General features: G+C 49.4%; 1 protein-coding gene across 1 annotated transcript in view; it reads left to right on the plus strand.

The window, feature by feature from the left end:
• LOC128897653 (serine/Arginine-related protein 53-like) overlaps positions 1-20,488 on the plus strand; it is a 126,401-nt gene that overhangs the window by 54,389 nt on the left and 51,524 nt on the right. Inside the window, exon 2 of the mRNA XM_054166461.1 lies at positions 1,722-1,773. Within this exon, the coding sequence (XP_054022436.1) occupies positions 1,722-1,773 (52 nt within the window). The remainder of the gene's footprint in view (positions 1-1,721; positions 1,774-20,488) is intronic.

Consider the following 20,488-nt stretch of genomic DNA (forward strand, 5'->3'; position numbering starts at 1 on the left):
GTTGAAGTGGAGGACTGGAACTGGGATGTAGAATATTGCAGGGGAAGGCAGGCTCCTGACTGAGCCAGCATCAATCCTGTCACCATGGTTGAAGTTCTTGGTTCATTTTGGGCATTTTTTCCTTGTCCTTTCCCGTTCCTGATGTACTCAGAAGAGTCCTTCCAAGGGAGTGTTTAAAGGTGGTTTGGATGTGGTGCGTGGGGCTATGGTTTAGTGGTGAGCCTTGCAGAGCAGGGTTCTGGGTAGGGCTTGGTGATCCTGAGGCTCCTTCCCACCCTGAATGTTTCTGTGGTTCTGAGACTCCTTTCAGAGGAGACCTCAGGAGGCTGAGCTCTTCTTCTAGCTGCCCACCAGGATGCTGAACTGGTTTTTGGGGTGGGTTTTTTTGCTGCACCAGGGCTGGTTTTGAGGAGGCATTCTGAGCCCAAGTTCTCAGATGCTCCTAGAAATAATCAACTTCTGAAGCCCATGACAAATGTGGTTTGTGTATGAATTTAACTGTGAAAATGTCTTGAGTGGCTGCAGAATTAGAGGGGTGGCAAGCACATTGGACACAGTAAAACATCACTTGGAGTGATTAGCATAGTGGGTGCACAGCCAACAATGTGTTCCTCAACCCAACAGATGTGAGGAAATACCTTGAGGAGAGGAAAAAAAATCAAGCAGATAACAGAAGTGTGAAGAACTCTCCATATTAATCTTATTAAAGCCAGATTTGGAGCTTATGTAGCCCTGTGCTGGTGGGGAATGGGGCACCCAGCAGTGAGTGCTGTTGGAGGACTGAGGAAGGAGCCAGAGGTGGGCTTCAGCCTGGCTGTGGGTGCTCAGGTTGGCACAGTGTTACCTAATCAATGCAGGCTGGGGGTGATGAGATTGGGAGCAGCTCTGCAGAGAAGGACCTGGGGGTGCTGGTGGGGGAGAAGCTGGGCAGGAGCCAGCAATGGGCACTGGCAGCACAGGAGGCCAAGGGCAGCCTGGGACAGCCTGGCGCAGGGGGGATCCTGCCCCTCTGCTCTGTGGAGACCTCACCTGCAGGGCTCTGTTCAGCTCAAGAGAGACCTGGAGCTGATGGGGAGGGTCCAGAGGAGGCTACCAAGGTGATCTGAGGGCTGGAGAAGCTCTGCTGTGGGGCCAGGCTGGGAGAGTTGGGGCTGTGCAGCCTGGAGAAGAGAAGGCTCCAGGAAGACCTCAGAGTTGCATTTCAATATCTGCAGGGGAGCTGCAGGCAGGCTGGGGAGGGACTGTTCAGAAGGGGCTGTGGGGATGGGATGAGAGGCAATGGTTTGGAACTGGAGCAGGGCAGAGTTAGGTTGGACACCAGGAGGAAACTCTGCACAGGGAGGCTGGGGAGAGCCCTGGCACAGGCTGCCCAGGGAGGGGGCTGAGGCTCCATCCCTGCAGCCATCCAAGCTCAGCCTGGAGGTGTCCCTGGGCAGCCTGCTCCAGCTGGAGCTGTCCCTGGGGCTGCAGGGGTTGGCCAAGGTGACCTTTGAGGGTCTGTTCCAGCCCAGTACAATCTGTGATCCAGGCTGGTGTTTTCTGTCAGTTCTGCAAACCTCTGATGGTTTCCAGCTCAGAGGTGCCAGAGCTGATTTCAGCCTGGAGGCCTCTGTGCCGGAGTGCAGCTCTGTCGCTGCTGGAGGTGGGAGCTGCCTGCCGGTGTGACCCTGTGTGCTGGCTGTGGGAGCACTCATGAAGGTTTCCAATTCCTCTCTTTTCAGACTCCTGCTGAACAGGCCAAGGCTCGACTGCAGCTGGTTCTGGAGGCAGCTGGTGAGTGTTGCTGTGGGAGGCAAAGTGCTGCTCTTCAAAGGTGCACTGAGCTTCTGGGATATCAAGGAGTGGTTTCAGCCTTTCCTGTTGGGTGAAGTCCCTCTCTCCATAGCTCACTCCACACTCTGGTTCAGATGAACCTGGTGTGCAGGGTAGGTTTAGATTAAACATTAGGCACAGGATCGATACTGTGAGGGTGGTGAGACACTGGAACAGGTTGCCCACAGAAGTTGTGGATGCCTCATCCCTGGAAGTGTCTCAGGCCAGGCTGCATGGGGCTTTGAGCTACCTGATCTAGTGGGAGGCATCTCTGCTCGTGGCAGGGGGTGAGGTAAGTGAACTCTAATGTCCCTTCCAACACAGGCCCTTCTGTGATCATCACTGGCACTTAGTAAATCTCTTTGAGGAGCTAAAAATGGGTTTGTCCTCTTGCTGCTACTGAGGCCTAATTCTGTGCTCTCAAAATTTGCCTTTCCCCTTCCCCCTTTCCCCCCTTTCTCTCCCTTTCTCTCTCTCTCCCTTTCTCTCTCTCTCCCTTTCTCTCTCTCTCCCTTTCTCTCTCTCTCCCTTTCTCTCTCTCTCCCTTTCTTTCTCTCTCCCTTTCTCTCTCTCTCCCTTTCTCTCTCTCTCCCTTTCTCTCTCTCTCCTTTCTCTCTCTCTCTCTTTCTCTCTCTCTCCCTTTCTCTCTCTCTCTCTTTCTCTCTCTCTCCCTTTCTCTCTCTCTCCCTTTCTCTCTCTCCCTTTCTCTCTCTCTCCCTTTCTCTCTCTCTCCCTTTCTTTCTCTCTCCCTTTCTCTCTCTCTCCCTTTCTCTCTCTCTCCCTTTCTCTCTCTCTCCCTTTCTCTCTCTCTCTCTTTCTCTCTCTCTCCCTTTCTCTCTCTCTCTCTTTCTCTCTCTCTCCCTTTCTCTCTCTCTCCCTTTCTCTCTCTCTCCCTTTCTCTCTCTCTCCCTTTCTCCTCTCTCCCTTTCTTTCTCTCTCCCTTTCTCTCTCTCTCCCTTTCTCTCTCTCTCCCTTTCTCTCTCTCTCCCTTTCTCTCTCTCTCTCTTTCTCTCTCTCTCCCTTTCTCTCTCTCTCCCTTTCTCTCTCTCTCCCCTTTCTCTCTCTCTCCCTTTCTCTCTCTCTCCCTTTCTCTCTCCTTCTCTCCCTCTCTCCCTCTCTCCCTCTTTCCCTCTCTCCCTCTCTCCCTCTCTCCCTCTCTCCCTCTCTCCCTCTCTCCCTCTCTCCCTCTCTCCCTCTCTTCTCCTCCCTCTCTCTCCTCCCTCTCTTCTCCTCCCTCTCTTCTCCTCCTCTCTTCTCCTCCCTCTCCCTCCTCCCGCTCTTGTTCTCCCGCTCTTGTTCTCCCTCTCTTCTTCTCCCTCTCTTCTTCTCCCTTTCTCCCTTTCTCTCTTTCCTGCCTTGCCTTGCCTTCCTTCTATCCTTCTTTCCTGCCTTCCTTCTTTCCTGCCTTCCTTCTTTCCTGCCTTCCTTCTTTCCTTCTCCCTTTCCTGCTGGCTTCCTTGCTTGCTTTGTCTTTGGGACACGGTTTGATGGCCGTGGTGGTGTTGGGTTGATGGTTGGACAGGCTGATCTTAAGAGAGCTTTCCCAGGCCAGACAGTTGCAGGCTTTACTGCTCTGCAGTGGCAATCTGCTCTGAGCTTTGCAAGCCTAATAATTTCTGTATCTGACTTGGATTTTGCTGTTAACATTTAGTCAGTCTGGCATGCAAAAGGCTTTCAGTGTTTCAAACATATTGGCAAGAAATGGTGATTTTCTTTAGTTCAGCTTGCATCTCAGAGCTGGGGTTTTAATACCCTTCATTTATTGATGGACTCCTTCTGTTTTAAGCAGCACTCATCTCACGTGGCTCAGACTTTGTTCTGCAGTGCATCCAACGTTTTGCAGCTTCCAATCCATTCATTGTTCTCCACAGCTGTTAACAAATCTTTGCAACGTACAATTAGAGAAGAGATGTGGCAGTCCTGACCTAAAAACAGAGAAACAAGGACCAACCCACAGCTGGTAGATGGTGCTCACATCTCTCACACCTCAGCCTTTCACTGAACACCTGGGCTATGGAGAAAAGATGGTTGTGGGTTGCAGACCAGGGTGCCCTGGGGCCCCCACACTTGCAGAGCCATGGAAAAGGGCTGTGGCACGCTGGGATCTAAATAGTCACAACTTAGATTGAGGCTGCAAGTTGTTCATAAATGACTCTCAGGGTTCAGCTGGTTCTCTACTATCCAAATGGGGCTTTATCTAAGTCTGGGGGTCTCAGGAATTTCTGAGATCATCTCTGCCCCTTATCAGGGAATCACAGAGTTTGGTACTGTCTCATTTTCCCTCTTCCTTAGCCCTGTCAAATGTTCTGAATTCTTTGTCAGCAGAGGAAAGCTTTGTGTGGAGGAAGCAGAGAGAGGCTGGGAGGTGAAGTTTGCTGAGCATGAGTAGAAAAATGGAACTTGTGTGCTGCTGGGAAAAGAAATTGCCTGTAAATAATGATGCAGCTCCACAACAAGTCCCTGCTGGACTGCAGAAGTTAATTTTGATCACATTTATCCTCGCTGGAAATGATATTAGAATGTGGCTTTAATGACTTGTATTGACTAATTAAAGACAGATCTAAGGACTGGTGGCAGGTTAACTGGCACTGCTGGGAATCCTGCCCTGGCTCCTCCAGCCCAGCATGAAAATTCAGGAGCAATTCTTTATTGTCAATAACCATTTAAGTGGAAACTTCTCTCAGTACCTGCAGAAGATATGGGCTTGAGGGATAACTGTTTGATGTCAGGGCTTAAGTTCAGGTGCTTGCTTCAAACTGAGCACAGCAACAAACCACAGAATCACAGACTGGGAGGGGTTGGAAGGGACCTCCAGAGATCAGCCAGACAGAGCAGGGCACCCAGAACACATCCAGGGGGGTTGGAAAGGCTCCAGAGGAGACTCCACAACCTCTCTGGAGCCTGCTCCAGGCTCTGCCACCCTCACAGGGACAAAGTTTTCCCTCCTGTTCCCTGGCACCTCCTCTGCTCCAGCTTGCCCCCAGTGCCCCTGGTGCTGTCCTTGCACATCCCTGAGCAGAGCCTGGCTCCAGCCCTGCCAGCCATGAGGGCAGCCCTCAGGCTGCTCTGCTCCCAGCTCCCAGCCCCAGCTGCCTCAGCCTGGCCTCCCAGGAGATGTTCCACTGCCTGCAGCAGCTCTGTGCCTCTGGGATGGACTCTCTCAGGTAGTTCCCTGAGGTCCTTCTTGAGCTGAGGGGCCCAGAGCTGGACACAAGATTCCAGCTGTGGCCTCAGCAGGGCAGAGCAGAGGGGCAGGAGAACCTCTCTGACCTACTGACCACAGCCCTGCTGATGCCCCAGGCTGCCCTTGGCCTTCTTGGCCACCAGGGCACATTGCTGGCTCCTGGCCACGCTGCTGGCCACCAGCACCCCCAGGTTCCTTTCCCCAGAGCTGCTCTCCCAGCAGATCAGCTCCCAATCTCTCCTGGCCTATGGCATTGCAGAACTCTACCTTTGGCCTTGTTGGATTTCATTCCATTTCTCCCCACCCAACTTTCCAGTTAAATGCTTGTTCACATGGAATGTGAATGTGTGCTTTTGAAGGGGAGGCATTGGGTCACTGCTTTCCTCAGAGGGGAAGTATTTGAGGATATTTAGTTCAAATTTGAAGGCAGAGTGGAATGTTTGAGGGTATTTAGTTCAAATTTAAGGGCAGTGCAACATTTAAGGATATTTAGTTCAAATTTAAGGGCTGGAATTCCCAACCTTTTTCCACAGGAAGCATCAATCCCAAAGCTGATTGCACACTCTGTGGTAAAACAGCTAACCCTGCTTCCATGCTGAGCTCCACAGACGCCAGCATTAGCTGCAGCCAAGAGGGGTGTGATTAATTAATAAGGGATGTGACTTCCAAAAGGATTTAGGGATGAAAAGGTTTGGATAGCTCTTGGTTTGCTGCTTCTGGTGGTGGTGGAGGGCAGTGTTGTGGTGTTAGAGTTGTCTTCTCAGCCTGAAGGTGTTTGTGTGTGTGTGCGCTTTCCTTTTCCCTTCACATCCCCCTATTGACATGGAAATTAACTTGGCTTCATCCCTGTGGCTTTTGAGGCAAGAGAAAGTGGTGCAGGAAAATACAGGAGTAGTGTTATGGATTAGCATGAGAGAGAGAGGTAGGGAAATACAGGAGTAGTGTTATGGATTAGCATGAGAGAGAGAGGTAGGGAAATACAGGAGTAGTGTTATGGATTAGCACAAGAGAGAGAGGTAGGGAAATACAGGAGTAGTGTTATGGATTAGCACAAGAGAGAGAGGTAGGGAAATACAGGAGTAGTGTTATGGATTAGCACAAGAGAGAGGTAGGGAAATACAGGAGTAGTGTTATGGATTAGCACAAGAGAGAGAGGTAGGGAAATACAGGAGTAGTGTTATGGATTAGCACAAGAGAGAGAGGTAGGGAAATACAGGAGTAGTGTTATGGATTAGCATGAGAGAGAGAGGTAGGGAAATACAGGAGTAGTGTTATGGATTAGCACGAGAGAGAGAGGTAGGGAAATACAGGAGTAGTGTTATGGATTAGCATGAGAGAGAGAGGTAGGGAAATACAGGAGTAGTGTTATGGATTAGCATGAGAGAGGTTTGGAAGTGCTCTCAGCATGGCAGCTGTTCCTGTCCTAGGACAGCAGCCCTGGATTTAGAAAGCTATTTCTGTCTCATTGTGTGCCCTTTGCTCCTCCCTGCTTCCTTCATCACCAGAGCAGGTAGGGCCAGCAACCAAGGGATCAGCCCCAGCAGGAATCGTGGATATTTGGTACCTGCTTTGAAAGGCTGCCCCAGGTGTTAGTGTAGGAAGCGACACCTGATTGCTCTGGGAGGCAAGAGGAAGCCAACAGCTTCAGCTGATGGATTTGGTGATTTTTTGGGGGGGGAGGGATGGAAATTGTGACTCTTGGGGTCTCGTTGTGGGGCAGCTGGTAAAGTGAACACTCTTCACCTGGGGTTGTGAGGGGAGGAGGGGAAGCTGCCCATCAGTTCATCCAGGGCAGATAATGATGTCAGGTTGTCCCCAAGCCCTTGGTTGGCGCTGCCTTTGCTGCATCGTTTGTCACATACAATTTTTCCTCTGATAAATCATTTTGGAAGTAATTTTGTTGCTGTGAAGTAATTTTAGTCGTTAAATAATTTCTTTGGTTGCCAAATAATTTCTTTGGTTGCTTAAATAATTTCTTTTCCTTGTTAAATAATTATCTTTTGGTAATTATCTCTTTGGGGGGAGGGGGGGGAACTATAATTCTTGGTGATACAATTCTTTTCTTTGTGATGTAATTTCTCTGTGATACAAGTCTCTGTGATGCAATCTCTTTGGGATATAAACTTCATTTGGGAAGTAATTTCTTTGGTCAGGAACTCCTTTGGTCAATAATTTATGTGTTAAATAATTTCTGTGGTCAATAATTTCTTTGGCTAATAACTTGCTTGTGGTGCAATTTCTTTGGTCAGCAATTTCTTTGGTCAGCAATTTCTTTGGTCAACAATTTCTTTGGTCAACAATTTCTTTGGTCAACAATTTCTTTGGTCAACAATTTCTTTGGTAAACAATTTCTTTGGTAAATAAGTTCCTTGATAAATAATTTCTTTGGTAAATTTCTTGGTCAGTAGCTTCTTTGGTCAATAATTTCTTTGGTCAATAATCTCTTTGGGATAGAACTTCTTTGGTAACCAATTTCTTTGGGATATAATTTCCTTGGTCAATGATTTCTTTGGTAAATGATGTCTTTGGTAAACAATTTCTTTGGTCAATAATCACTCTGTGATACAACTGTGGTAAATAATCTCACTGGTCAATGATTCTTTGGGCTATCATTTCTTTGGGCTATCATTTCCTCGGGCAATGATTTCTTAGCTCAGTAATTGTTTTCCCCTCGATGATTTTTCCTTTGTTGCCAAATTTTGCTTTTTCCTCCCCTGTGTGGCTGTAGCCTAATGCCAACCTCTTCCTTCTCCTTGCATTTTAAGGCAGCTGATTTTGCTTTGTGGAGAGTGTGGCTCAGCAGAAGTTGTTGGTCTCAGCCCTGCATCTCTGTTTCTCTCCCCCCAGCAGAAAGCCTTTTCAGCATCTTCTAACAATATCGCAGCAACTCGCTGTGTTTGAGCAGATGTTAAGCAGGCAGTAGTTGAATGTTAATTTTGAGAGGCTGGTATGTTTAAGCCTATCTGAAGTATGTTGCATGTGGGCCTTGCAGACTTAGGGACAAAGCTTTGTCTCTCGGGAGAATTTTCCAGCTAAACCTCTTTCTTTTTCGCCACTCTATATGGACTCTCTCAAGTCAGTATAAAGCAGATCATCCCTAGGCTAAAGCTCTTCAGCTTTTGTTATTGGGCTCTGTAGGCCTGTAATTAGGCCTCCTGGCAGGCCTTGCAGGCCAGTTAATGGTCATATGGAGCTTCTCTGAGGCAGACTGGCTTTGTGTAAATCCTTGGTAGGGATAGGTTTATGGGTCACTTCCTACCAGGCCGGGGCTTTGTGCCGCTGCCCACGGGCTGCCGGGGAGCAGCTTCCCTTGACCATCGCCAGCTCAGTGCGCGGCGCACAATCTCCCTGCCTAATCCCCAGTGTAAACAGAGGATTTAGCTGAGCTTCTGTCACTTACAGTTGCCAAACCACTTGGGTGTCTGTGATTTCTTTCCCAGACTTCATTACCGAGAAGCCGGAGCGGCAGGGAAGGATGGGAGTTAAAGGCTGGCTTGCTCCTGACTGCCGATTTTAAGGGGGGAAGAGTTTGCCCCCCAGCAAATCCTAACCTTCCTAAAACCCCTCCGTAAAAACACCCAGGAAGGCCTGAAATCTGTTTAATTCGTGCCATGAATTGTTGTGTGGCCCCTGTGTTTCCTCAGAAAGGCTCAAATAGGGATGGGTGTTCCACAGCTGTATTGCTGGCAAGTGGCAGGTGGGAGTTCCAAATCACCCAAGTAGCAGAAGATTCTTACTCTCTGTACAGAGATGATGACAAAAGGCAACTGATGTGGGTTTTCAAAGGTCCAGAGTTGAAATAAGTGACTGATCTGTTGGGGTTTTTGCAGGGGGGGGATCTGCATTTCAGTCAGTTGCTGAAAGAGCACTCGGGAGTAGAGCACTTTGTGTGCAAAGGGTCCTCGGTGGAGTTCCCATTGAAAGGCAGCCCTGGAGCCCAGGCACTGCCCTGGCACGAGCGAGGCGCAGTCAGAGTCGCTTGAACGCAGCTCAGGAGCCTTCAGCGTTTATCAGAGCTGTTTGGCAGCAGTTCTGGCTATTGGATATTGAACTCATTAGCTTTGAATTAAGACTGTATCAGATGGCTCCCTGGAATTCCCTACCCTGCCCCTTTATTCCCTTTCACATCTTCCTTAAAGAGAGGGGGGGGAAAAAATGGTGGAATGGAACAACTGGCTTGGCCTGAGCTGAGCTGCTGTGGAAATGCCACTTGTAGAGAATCCTCTTTTTTTTGGTGTGGGGTTTTTTTTCCCCCCCTTCTTTTTGCATTTCTAATAAAACCTACCCTTTGTAGGAGGTTGGTGGGGAGGCAAAAGAAAAACCCTCCTGTGCACTCAGTGCTAAATAGAGTCAAAGATTCTCTACTTTCTGGTATCAAAATGGCTGATAACAGATGTGGCTGGAAGGACCACATACGTAGCCTGTATGATTTTAGTCTGGTGGAACTAATAGGATCACTTGCCACTTCATAGATTCTTGCTTTTCTTTGCCTTTAATAAAAACTGGTTAGTTAAATAGGATGGCCTCTGCTTGGCTCTTTTTCTCAGCTATGCAAAGCAGCGAGGCAGGCAGCTGGCAAGGAGCAGGAGAAGGTTCCCTTTTCTTGGTGCTTGGTCCTGAGCACCAGCCCTGCAAAATGCTGATGGACTTCTGGGTTTGATGGTGGGGGTTCTGCTGCTGGGTTTGCTCTCTGTGTTCTTCCTGCTGAAAACTTGATGGCCTGGGTTTGAATTTCTGGTAAACATTTGCTGTCTGAAGGATCCACAGAAGAGGAAGCTGGGGTGGTTCTTTCAGTGCCTACAGAGCTCTGAACCCTGATGGGGGTTTTGGTCTGTAGTGAGTCTGCACCAGCCTGTGCCTGTGATGTTTGTTGTGGTTTTCCCTGCCTCAGGTCCTCCAGACATAAATAAATGGCAATGATATTTGTGTGGAAACAGCCTTAAGTAGCTCCAGGGGAGGTTTAGGTTGGACATGAGGAACAGTTTCTTCCCCAAAAGGGTTGTCCAGGCCTGGCCCAGGCTGCCCAGGGCAGTGGTGGAGTCTCCATCCCTGGAGGGGTTTCAAAGCTGTGGAGAGGTAGTGCTGGGGGCCATGGTTTGGTGCTGAGCTGGCAGTGCTGGGGGAAGGCTTGAACTCTATGACCATGAAGGTCTCTTCAGCCAAATGATTCTGTGAGATACAGCCAAGGCACCCACCCAGGCTGTGCAGTCTGCTTTCCCTCTGCTGCCACCTGACATACTGAATGCTCTCTCTTCCAGTTGTGGAGCAAAAGGTTGTGTAGCTTTCTGCAGCTTCAACAAAGGCACTCCAGGGCTGTGAGCTCAGCCTTTGCATAAGGACCTGAACATTGGTTCCTCCAGCAGCAGTCCTGTTTTCATATTCTCCAGGTTAGCTCACACCTCCTGCAATCACAGAATCATAGAATCACAGAACTGTCAGGGCTGGAAGGGACCTCAAGGATCATCCAGTTCCAACCCCCTGCCATGGGCAGGGACACCTCACACCACAGCAGGTTGCTCACAGCCACATCCAGCCTGGCCTTCCCTCACAAGTCCCTCCCCAGCTTTCCTGTAGTCCCTTTCAGATCCTGGAAGGGCACAATGAGGTCTCCTGGGAGCCTTCTCCTCTCCAGCCTGCACAACCCCAGCTCCCTCAGTCTGTCCTCACAGCAGAGCAGCTCCAGCCCTCTGCTCCTCCTCCTGGCCCTGCTCTGGATACCTTCCAGCCCCTCCAGATCCTTCCTGGCACAGAGGCTCCAGAACTGGCCCCAGAGCTCCAGCTGTGGTCTCAGCAGAGTGGAGCAGAGGGGGAGAACCCCCTCCCTGGCCCTGCTGGCCACACTTCTCTTGATGCTTCCTTCCTTTGGTTTTCCTCTTCTCACTTCCACTCAGTGTCACTGTGGCAGGTGCACATCCTCAGCTTAGAGTTTTCATGGTGCAGCCTTCTGCTCCAGGTGGAAGATTTTTATCCTACTCTTGAAAATAGCTAATGCAGGAAACATCTAATTATGGAGTTAGTGAACCCAGTTCCTAGGTCAAGGGCTGACTCCTACTCAGCAGATCTCTGTGTCAAAACCCATTTGGGTGACATCAGCAGAAGGAGCATTGTCAAACCCTCTCTGAGGGATCGAAGAATTAAAGGGCTGGGAGAAAAAAAATCTACCAAGGAAATGAATCTGGGCTAACTTTATGGCAGCTAATTTTTGACACTGTGCATCAGATGAGAATTGCAGATGCTTTATGACTTCATTTCTGGAGGGTGCAGAGCAACATTTGAACTCCCCTGGACAAGCTCCACCAAATAGCTCCCTGGCTGTGCCTGAGCGCTTGTGCAGCTGGACCTGAAGTGCATTTCTTCACGGATGGGAGCACACTGCAGTGGGTTAGGAACTGGCTGGAGGCTGAGCCCAGAGAGTGGTGGTGAATGGTGCCACATCCAGCTGGCAGCCAGGCCCCAGTGGTGTGCCCCAGGGATCAGTGCTGGGCCCCATGCTTTTAACATCTTTATTGATGATCTGGACAAGGGCATCGAGTCCATCATCAGTAAATTTGCTGACGACACCAAGCTGGGGGCAGGAGTTGATCTGCTGGAGGGTAGAGAGGCTCTGCAGAGGGACCTCGACAGGCTGGGCAGATGGGCAGAGTCCAAGGCATGAGATTGAACACATCCAAGTGCCAGGTTCTGCACATTGGCCACAGCAACCCCATGCAGAGCTACAGGCTGGGGTCAGAGTGGCTGAGAGCAGCCAGGTGGAGAGGGACCTGGGGGTGCTGGTTGATGGTAGGCTGAACATGAGCCTGCAGTGTGCCCAGGCAGCTAAGAGGGCCAATGGCATCCTGGCCTGCATCAGGAACAGTGTGGCCAGCAGGAGCAGGGAGGTCATTCTGCCCCTGTACACTGCACTGGTTAGGCCGCACCTCGAGTCCTGTGTCCAGTTCTGGGCCCCTCAGTTTAGGAAGGAGGTTGACTTGCTGGAACGAGTCCAGAGAAGAGCAACAAAGTTGGTGAGGGGTTTGGAACACAGCCCTACGAGGAGAGGCTGAGGGAGCTGGGGTTGCTTAGCCTGGAGAAGAGGAGACTCAGGGGTGACCTTATTGCTCTCTACAACTACCTGAAGGGAGGCTGTAGACAGACGGATGTTGGTCTCTTCTCCCAGGCGGCCAGTACCAGAACAAGAGGACACAGTCTCAGGCTGCGCCAGGGGAGGTTCAGGCTGGATGTTAGGAAGAAGTTCTATACAGAGAGAGTGATTGCCCATTGGAATGGGCTGCCTGGGGAGGTGGTGGAGTCACCATCACTGGAGGTTTTCAGGAGAAGACTTGATGGGGTGCTTGGTGCCATGGGTTAGATGTTTGGGTGGTGTTGGATTGGTTGATGGGTTGGACGCGGTGATCTTGAAGGTCTCTTCCAACCTGGTTTATTCTATGGATTCTATGTATTACTTGCTCCTAATTTGCGGGCAAAGCTGCATAGCCTCACTAAAGCACTCAGAAAGTTCCCTCTTGCTGCTTGCAAAGTGACAAGCAAAGAGTACTGACACAAAAAGAATCATGACTCCAAATAGTGACTCTTCTTTATTTAACATATTAATGCTCTGGTCCTTAAAGAGTACAAGCACAGCTGGTTTGTGTCACTGGTGAGGAAAGCAGAGGCTTCACTGATCAATAATGGCTTCAATAATTAATTCATTTCCATCACTGTTGGCAAAAATAGGGAATAATGAAACAGATTTAGGTAGGGAATCAAATATGCTTGAATGTATCAATAATTGCTTCAATAATTAATCGAATTTCATCGTGGCTTGAAACAAAAATGGGGAAGAGTTAAACAGATTTGGGTAGGGAATAAAATATGTGTGAATGTATCAATAATTGATTAAATTTCATAGTTGTTGAGAAAAATGGGGAATAATTAAACAGCTGGAGGTAGGGAATAAAATGTGCTTGAGCATATCAATAATTGCTTCAATAATTAATTCATTTCCATCAGTGCTGAGAAAAATGGAGAATAATCCAACCAAGGCAGGAAGGTGTTTGGAGGTATCAATGGCTGCTTCAATAATTAATTCATTTTCATCATTTTTGAGAAAAATGGGGAATAATTAAACAAATTCAGGTAGAGAATGAAATTCATGTAAAGGTCTCAATAATGACTTCAATAATTCATTAATTTCCCAGCATCGCTGGCAAGAATGGAGAATAATTAACCAGAGTGAGTCAGAGAACCAAAATCTGTTTGAACACATCAATAGTGGCTTCAACAATTCACTTGGTGCTTGCTGGCAAAGCTAGGGGAGAATTCAAGGGACTGAGGTGGAGAATCAAATGGGAAATATGGAAAATATCGTTGATTGCTTCAGTAATTAATTGACTTTCCTTATGATTGGGGAAAATGGAGAATAACTGAACAAACTGAAGTAGAGAATGAAAGATGTTTGAATATGTCAATAATTACTTCAAAAACTGATTCACTTTCATCCTTTTGGGGAAAAACAGAGAGCAGTTTAAGTAGAGAAGAAAAGATATTTGAATGTATCAATAATTACTTCAATAATTGATTGATTTCCCTTATTCGTGAGAAAGGTGAAGAGCAATGAAACAAATTTAAGTAGAGACTACAATGTCCCTGAATACATCACCAGTTATTTCAGTAATTAATGAATCTTCATGATTGCTGAGCAAAAATGGGGAAGAATTAAGCAGATTTAGGTAGAGAATAAAATATGGTTGAAGGCATCAGTAATGATTTGAAGCATTAATTAATCTTCTTCATTGTGGGGAAAAACAGAGAATAATTACACCAATTGAGGTAATTTTGAGTCATTTTCATCACTGTAGAGAAAAACAGAGAATAATTAAACCAATTTAGGCAGAGAATAAAATATCAGTGAAGGTATCAATAACTGCTTCAGTAGTCAATACATTTTCACCACTGTTGACAAAAATAGGGAGGAATTCAACCACTGTAGGCAGAGACTAAAACCCAAAGCGCTGACTTTTGCCCTATGTGATGCCACTGTCTCAGTGTCTAGAAGCTGTTTGCCTCCTGAACCTCTTCTAGGTCCATCCCAGAGATGAAAACTCTATTTCTGGAACCATTTTTGCACGCTGCTGATTTCCCCCCCCCCTTCAATGAGTGTTTGCTGATTTAGGGCTTGCAGGCTGTAAACCAGAGCCTGGAAGTAGCCTTTCCAGTCCCTGTGTTAGTGAATGGCCACTGAGTGCCTTGAGAAAGGATTCTCAAGCCTGCAGAATGTTGGTGTCAGATGTATTCATTTTTCATCTGAGACCTTTATGTGTGTGTGTGTGTGTGTCTGTGTGTGTTACTCTGTTTTGTGCCTCTGTGTGTGTGTGCTACCAAACCCCCCAGAAGTATCTCAGCCTCCCATCCTCGCTAATGGGTTTGCAGGAAGCTTGTACCATATGGTCTAGGTGATTTTGATGCAAATATGTCTGCTAATTATGTGCAGATGAATCTTGCAGTCCTGCTCTTGATCTTCAGTCAAAGACAATTTTTTTCCCCAGTTAGCTGAAGTTTTTTCACATCCATTCAGCTTGAGCAACTTTGCTCAGTAATTGTGGCGCCCTGCTTGGGCTGCCCCGAGCGCGGGCGGCGGCGGGGCTCGCGCCTCTCGCAGCAGGCCCCTGGGGAGCTGTTTTGTCTTCCTGTGCCAGCAAAACGTTTCTCTCTCTCACGTTGCACCCAGTCTGGCCTGCTTCTCCTCTCTGCAGAGGTGCCTGCCTTGGCCAGTCAAGCATTAGGCAGAATGTGGGCTCCTAAGATCTGATGTGACAGCATCACAGAATGCTTCAGGTTGGAAGGGACCTACCAAGCTCACCCAGTCCAACCCCCCTGCAGCCTGCAGGGACATCTGCAGCTAGGGCAGGATGCTCAGAGCCCCAAACAACCTGACCTGCAATGGTTCCAGGGATGGGGAATCTCCCACCTCTCTGGGCAACCTGGGCCAGACTCTCACCACCCTCAGTGGAAGACATTTCTCCCTTCTCTTCACTGTGAATCTCCCCCTTTCAGTTCAAACCATCCCTCCTTGTTCTGTCCCAACAGGCCGTGCTCAAAAGTCTGTCCCCAGCTTTCTGATTGTCTGCTTAAAGTCCTGAAAGGCCACCAGGAGGTCTCCCTGGGGCAGTGGTGTCTGTGCTGATTCTGATGACTCCTAAAATGATCAGACTTTAGGGCCTGTGCCATGGCCACAGGTTTCGGGAACCCCTCCAGGGCTGGGGACTCCACCACCTCCCTGGGCAGCCTGTGCCAATCCTTGACCTCTCTTGCAGCAAAAGAATTTTTCTTCATCTCCAACCTAACCCTCCCCTGGCACAACTTGAGGCCATTTCTTCTCATTCTGTCACCTGATACTGGAGAGAAGAGGCCAACCCTCACCTCACTGCAACCTCCTCTCAGAGAGCTGCAGAGAGCAATGAGGTCTCCCCTCAGCTTCCTCTTCTCCAGGCTGACCACCCCCAGCTCCCTCAGCTGCTCCTCCCCAGCCCTGTTCCCCAGCGTGGTTGCCTTTCTCTGGGCACACTCCAGCAACTCAGTGTTGCATTGATGTCTTGAAATTCTTCACAGGGAGTGGGAATCCAAAGCTGCCACTCTTGGGCTTTTCATGGTCATGCTTTTAGGAAGTGTGGCTGTCTCCTCCTCAGGCAAGGTTGGATGAAGCCTTGAGCAACCAGGGCTGGTGGAAGGTGTCCCTGCCCATGGCAGGGGGTTGGAACCAGATGATCTTTGTTGTCCTTTCCAACCCAAGCCCTTCTATGGATCTATGAGTTTTGGTTAAAATAGGCATAGTTGGTTTTCTTTTCATACATCGAAGTGGAAGAAGCTCAGCTGAGGTTAGACTTTGGGAAGAAATTCTCCCCCAGGAAGGTGGTGAGACCCTGGAACAGGTTGCTCAGAGAAGTTGTGGAGGCTCCATGCCTAGAGGTGCTCGAAGCCAGGTTGGATGGGGCCTTGAACAACCCCTTGGATGGGATCTAGTGACTGCACAGACCCTGACTCAGCAGCACCCTGCTCTGAATTGGCACCGATGGCCTCCCACACCTGAAGCTCCTCTTCTGTGCCTCCACCACCTCCTTGCAAATCAAACCTATTCATTTCTTCTCCTTTTTTTCCCCCTTTTTGACTCATTCCAAGAGTAGCATTTAATGTGGGCAATGAAATCCCTGTTTTACAGTTATTGAAAGGGTATTTATCACAGGTTTATTAGATCTGGAGCCCCAAGTGTGCCACTTTCTCCCAGCGCTTCCCTTCCGCTCTTGTTTCCTTTGTTGGCCCAAATGAACGGAATTAGAACAAACAATCTCGGAGTCATTCGTAATCAGGAGCTGATTAATGGAGTTTGGTTTCCCAGCCATTAGTCATTCAAGCACACCTGATCTCTTTCCCATAAACAAATTGTGTTTGTCCAAATTAAGAAATGAAATGAAGCATTTGATGAGTTTATGATTGACCCTTCCAACTGGGAGCCCATTCGTCAGCGTGGCGGCGGCGGAGGGCTGCCTGAGTAATGTGCTGTCTGCAGGAGCATGTGGATTTATTATGATTTCTGATTAATGCTGCTGCGAGGCAGGGCGAGGGGGATTGTAATAATTTTGGGGGTTTTCATTTGAGCAGTGGCTGAAGATTTTCATCTGTGATGAAATGCATTCGTGTCCCATTAGGGTTAGAGATGATTATGAGGCGGCGACTGAATAAATCTCCGGATCCAGCGGTGGGTGTTTGGCAAAGGCTTGGGTTTTTCCTTGTCTTCTCCCCCCTCCCCCCAGGGCTGTGTTAGGCTTCGTAGAAAGATGAGCAACTCTCATCTAATCACAGAGCTGTTGAGGTTGGAAGAGACCTCTGAGATCATCAAGTCCAACCGCCTGCCTCGAACTCACGGTCCTGCTGCTCCTACCATGAAACTGCCTCCCCGAGTACCACATCCACAGAGCTTTGGTGTGGCTTAAGAGGAGCTGCTCAGGCTCAGGGCTCTGCCAGTGAGGATTCTGATTAAAAGAGGCATTGTTGGTTTTCCAGTAAGGTCCCCAGGGAGACCTGAGAGCAGCCCTCCAGGATTTAAAAGGGGCTGCTGGAGAGGGACTTGTGACTAAGGTGTGGAGTGACAGCATGAGGAGTGATGGCTTCAAACCGGGAGAAGCTGGATTTAGATTGCACATTAGGAGGAAATTCTTCCCCAGGAGGGTGGGGAGACACAGCTTGGCCAGGGAGGCTGTGGATGTCCCCTCCCTAGGGGTGTTCAAGGCTAGGCTGGATGAGGCCTTGAGCACCCTGGGTTGGTGGGAGGTGTCCCTGCCCATGGCAGGGGGTTGGAACTGGGTGAGTTTTAAGGTTCCTAGTCTGTGACTCTATGAATTTTGGTTAAAATAGGCATTATTTAGTTGTGGGGTGTTTTGTGTTCACACTTCACACTGGAAGAAGCTCAACTGACATTAGACACTAGGAAGAAATTCTCCCTCAGGGGGGTGGTGAGACACTGGAAAAGATTGCTCAGAGAAGTTGTGGAGACTCTAAGCCTAGAGATAGTCAAAGCCAGGCTGGATGAGGCCTTGAGCAACCTGGGCTAGTGGGAGGTGTCCCTGCCCATGGCAGGGGGCTGGAACTGGATGGTCTTTAAGGTCCCTGCCAATCCAACCCGTTCTATGCAAGCACAGCACTTTGGTCTGTGGTGGGATACTGCCTGTTTCTGGCCCTGAAACTCCCTTTTGCCCTCCTCCAGCAGCCCAGCTAACTCATGCCACAGAATTGTGTGAAAGTCTGGAGTACATCTCCAGTCTCAGCTACTTGAAGGAGCTTCTTGTAGGCATTAATAACTTTCTCTAAAGACAAATGAGTGTTTGCTGTTTGATGACAGTACCTGCCTGAAGCCCTGCCTGCTCTGGGGCTTCACATAACCACCTCTGAAGAGAGTTTACTCATTAAAAAAACAACAACCTCCCAAATATCTGATGAATAAACTGAACACTCACTGCCTAGAGCGATATCTGCCTGCAGCATTTCAAACTCCTAATGCCTTGTCTGGTCTTCAGCCATGCAGGGAGACCTGAACAAGCACCAGCAAGCTGCTTTTGATCCCAAACCAAAGAGTGTGCAAGGCAGAGGGAGAGGCTGAGCTCTGAGCTAAAACAGCAGCCTGGATGCTTTGTAAGGACTGATAAGAACAGCACAGACAGCGTTTGGCAGTTGCTGGAGCAGGGGAGTGGCAGATACAAACCATTCAGAGGAGGAGTCAGAGACTCACAGAATGCTTTGGCTTGGAAGGGACTTTTCAAGCTCACCCAGCCCAGCGCCCCTGCAGTCAGCAGGGATATCTGCCACCACAGCAGCTTGCTCAGAGCCCCAAACGACCTGACCCTGCTTGCAGGGACGAGGCTCCTACCACCAATCTGGGCAACGTTGGCCCATGAGGGTCTCACCACCCTCAGCATAAAAAACGTCTCCCTTCCCTCCAGTCTGAATCTCCCCCTTGCAGTTCGAACCATCCCCCCTTGTCCTGTCACAACAGGCCCTGCTCAGGAGTCTGTCCCCTTTCTAATCAACCTCTTTAAGTCCTGAAAGGCCACCAGAAGGTCTCCTTTGAGCCTTCCCTCCTCCAGGCTGAGGGGGCGTTTACCACCTCTTTGGGCAAACCCTGGCAGTGTTTGCCCCTTTTGTGCCCTGCCTGGCCCAGTTTGGTTAACCCCCAAAGTCCAGCTTCAGTTTTCAGTTGTGGGCTTAAGCCTGCTTGGAGAAGGTGGCTGCAGTGCTGCAGGTGGGGGCTGAGCAGAGCAGAAATGAGAGGCAGAATCCCCTCCCTGTGCTGCTGGTCACACTTCTCCATCTGCCTTTAAGCTGTCTGCTACTCAGCAGCTTGGAGCAGGCTGCCCAGGGAGGTTGTGGAGCCTCCTCCTCCGCAGGCTTCCAAAACCCACCCGGATGCATTCCTGGGCAGAGTACCCTAAGTGATCCTGCTCTGGCAGGGGGTCGGACCCGATATCTCTTGAGGCCCCTTCCAACTTCTAACATGCTGTGAGCCCATGCTGGCAGCGGCTGCTAGAAGGAGCTGTGCCCCTCAGCAGCTCCGTTCGCAGCCTTCAGCTGGCCCCGGTGGCGCTAGCAGCAGCGAGCCCGGAGCGCTGCGGCCGCGCTGGGTGCTGCCCCCGCTGGGAGGAAGCCTCTCAGTTACTAAGCGCCTCTGAGCCCTGCCACGAGGCTCCCGTGACGCTAATGGTCTCTTTATAACCTTTTTAACTTCTCGTCTCCCTGGCAGAGCACGGCAATAACAGCGCCGGGTTTGCCCTTGGCAAGCCAAACCTCATTTGGAGCCGATAATAAGTATTTACTATTTAGATAGCTGGCAATAGCATTTCTCTGAATGAGATTTCACTGGGAAAATACAAACTGATTCAATTACTCTCTTTAATGGACTGGTGAAGCATGTAATAAGAGTTTGTTGGAACAGCAAGGCTGCTGTTTAGCCTTTCTCTCCCCTGCCCCCCCCATCCTTCTTTATTTGGGCTGAAAGCACAGGCAGGTTGTTTTCTCCAGGGAGACATTTTCACTCCTTTAAGTGAAACTAACAAATGTGACACGAGGTTAAATGGGTAATGAAGCTGGGTTTTGAACTTAGACTCACGTGAAGGAAACCAAAATGACTGTCTGAGCATCAGGAAATCTTTATCCTGAGAAGAATCTCTACTTACAAGCTTTTCCCTGCAGGAAGAGGTGTTTCATGGAGCCATAGAATCATGGAATGGTTTGGGTTGGAAGGGACCTTAAAGATCATGGAATCATTTTAGTTGGAAAAGACCTTTAAGATCATCCAGTGCGACCATTCTCCAGCTCTGCCAAGGCTGGGGGTAACCCATGGCCCTCAGCACCACATCTCTGCAGCTTTTGAGCACCTCCAGGGATGGGGATTCAGCCACCTCCCTGGGCAGCCTGGGCCTGTGGCTGAGAACCTTTCAGCCAAGAAGTTTATTCTTATGCCAAATTTAAACCTCCCCTGGTGCAACTTGAGACCATTTCTTGTCCTGTCACTTGTTACCTGGAAGAAGAGAGCAACCCCCACCTGGCTCCAGCCTCCTTGCAAGGAGCTGTAGAGAGCCAGAAGGTCTGCCCTTCATGCATCATTGAGTTCCAAGCCCCTGCCATGGGCAGGGACACCTTCTAGATCAGATTGCTCAGGACCCCATCCAGCCTGGCCTTGAACACCTCCAGGGAGGAGGCAGCCACAGCCTCCCTGGGCAGCCTGTGCCAGTCTCAATCCCCTCTCCCAGCTCAAAGCATTGTCTCTCCTAGCACTACAAGGCCTTGTGAAAAATCCCTCCCCAGCTTTCTTGTAGCCCTTTCCAAATCCTGGAAGGCTGCTCTGAGGTCTCCCTGGAGCCCTCTCTTCTCCAGGCTGAACAACCACAACTCTCCCAGCCTGTCCCCACAGGGGAGGTTCTCCAGCCTCTGATCACCTTTGTGGTCTTCTCTGGACTCACACCAGCA

The sequence above is a fragment of the Dryobates pubescens genome, chromosome 13 (assembly GCF_014839835.1).
Source record: "Dryobates pubescens isolate bDryPub1 chromosome 13, bDryPub1.pri, whole genome shotgun sequence".
Classification (NCBI taxonomy): Eukaryota; Metazoa; Chordata; class Aves; order Piciformes; family Picidae; genus Dryobates; species Dryobates pubescens.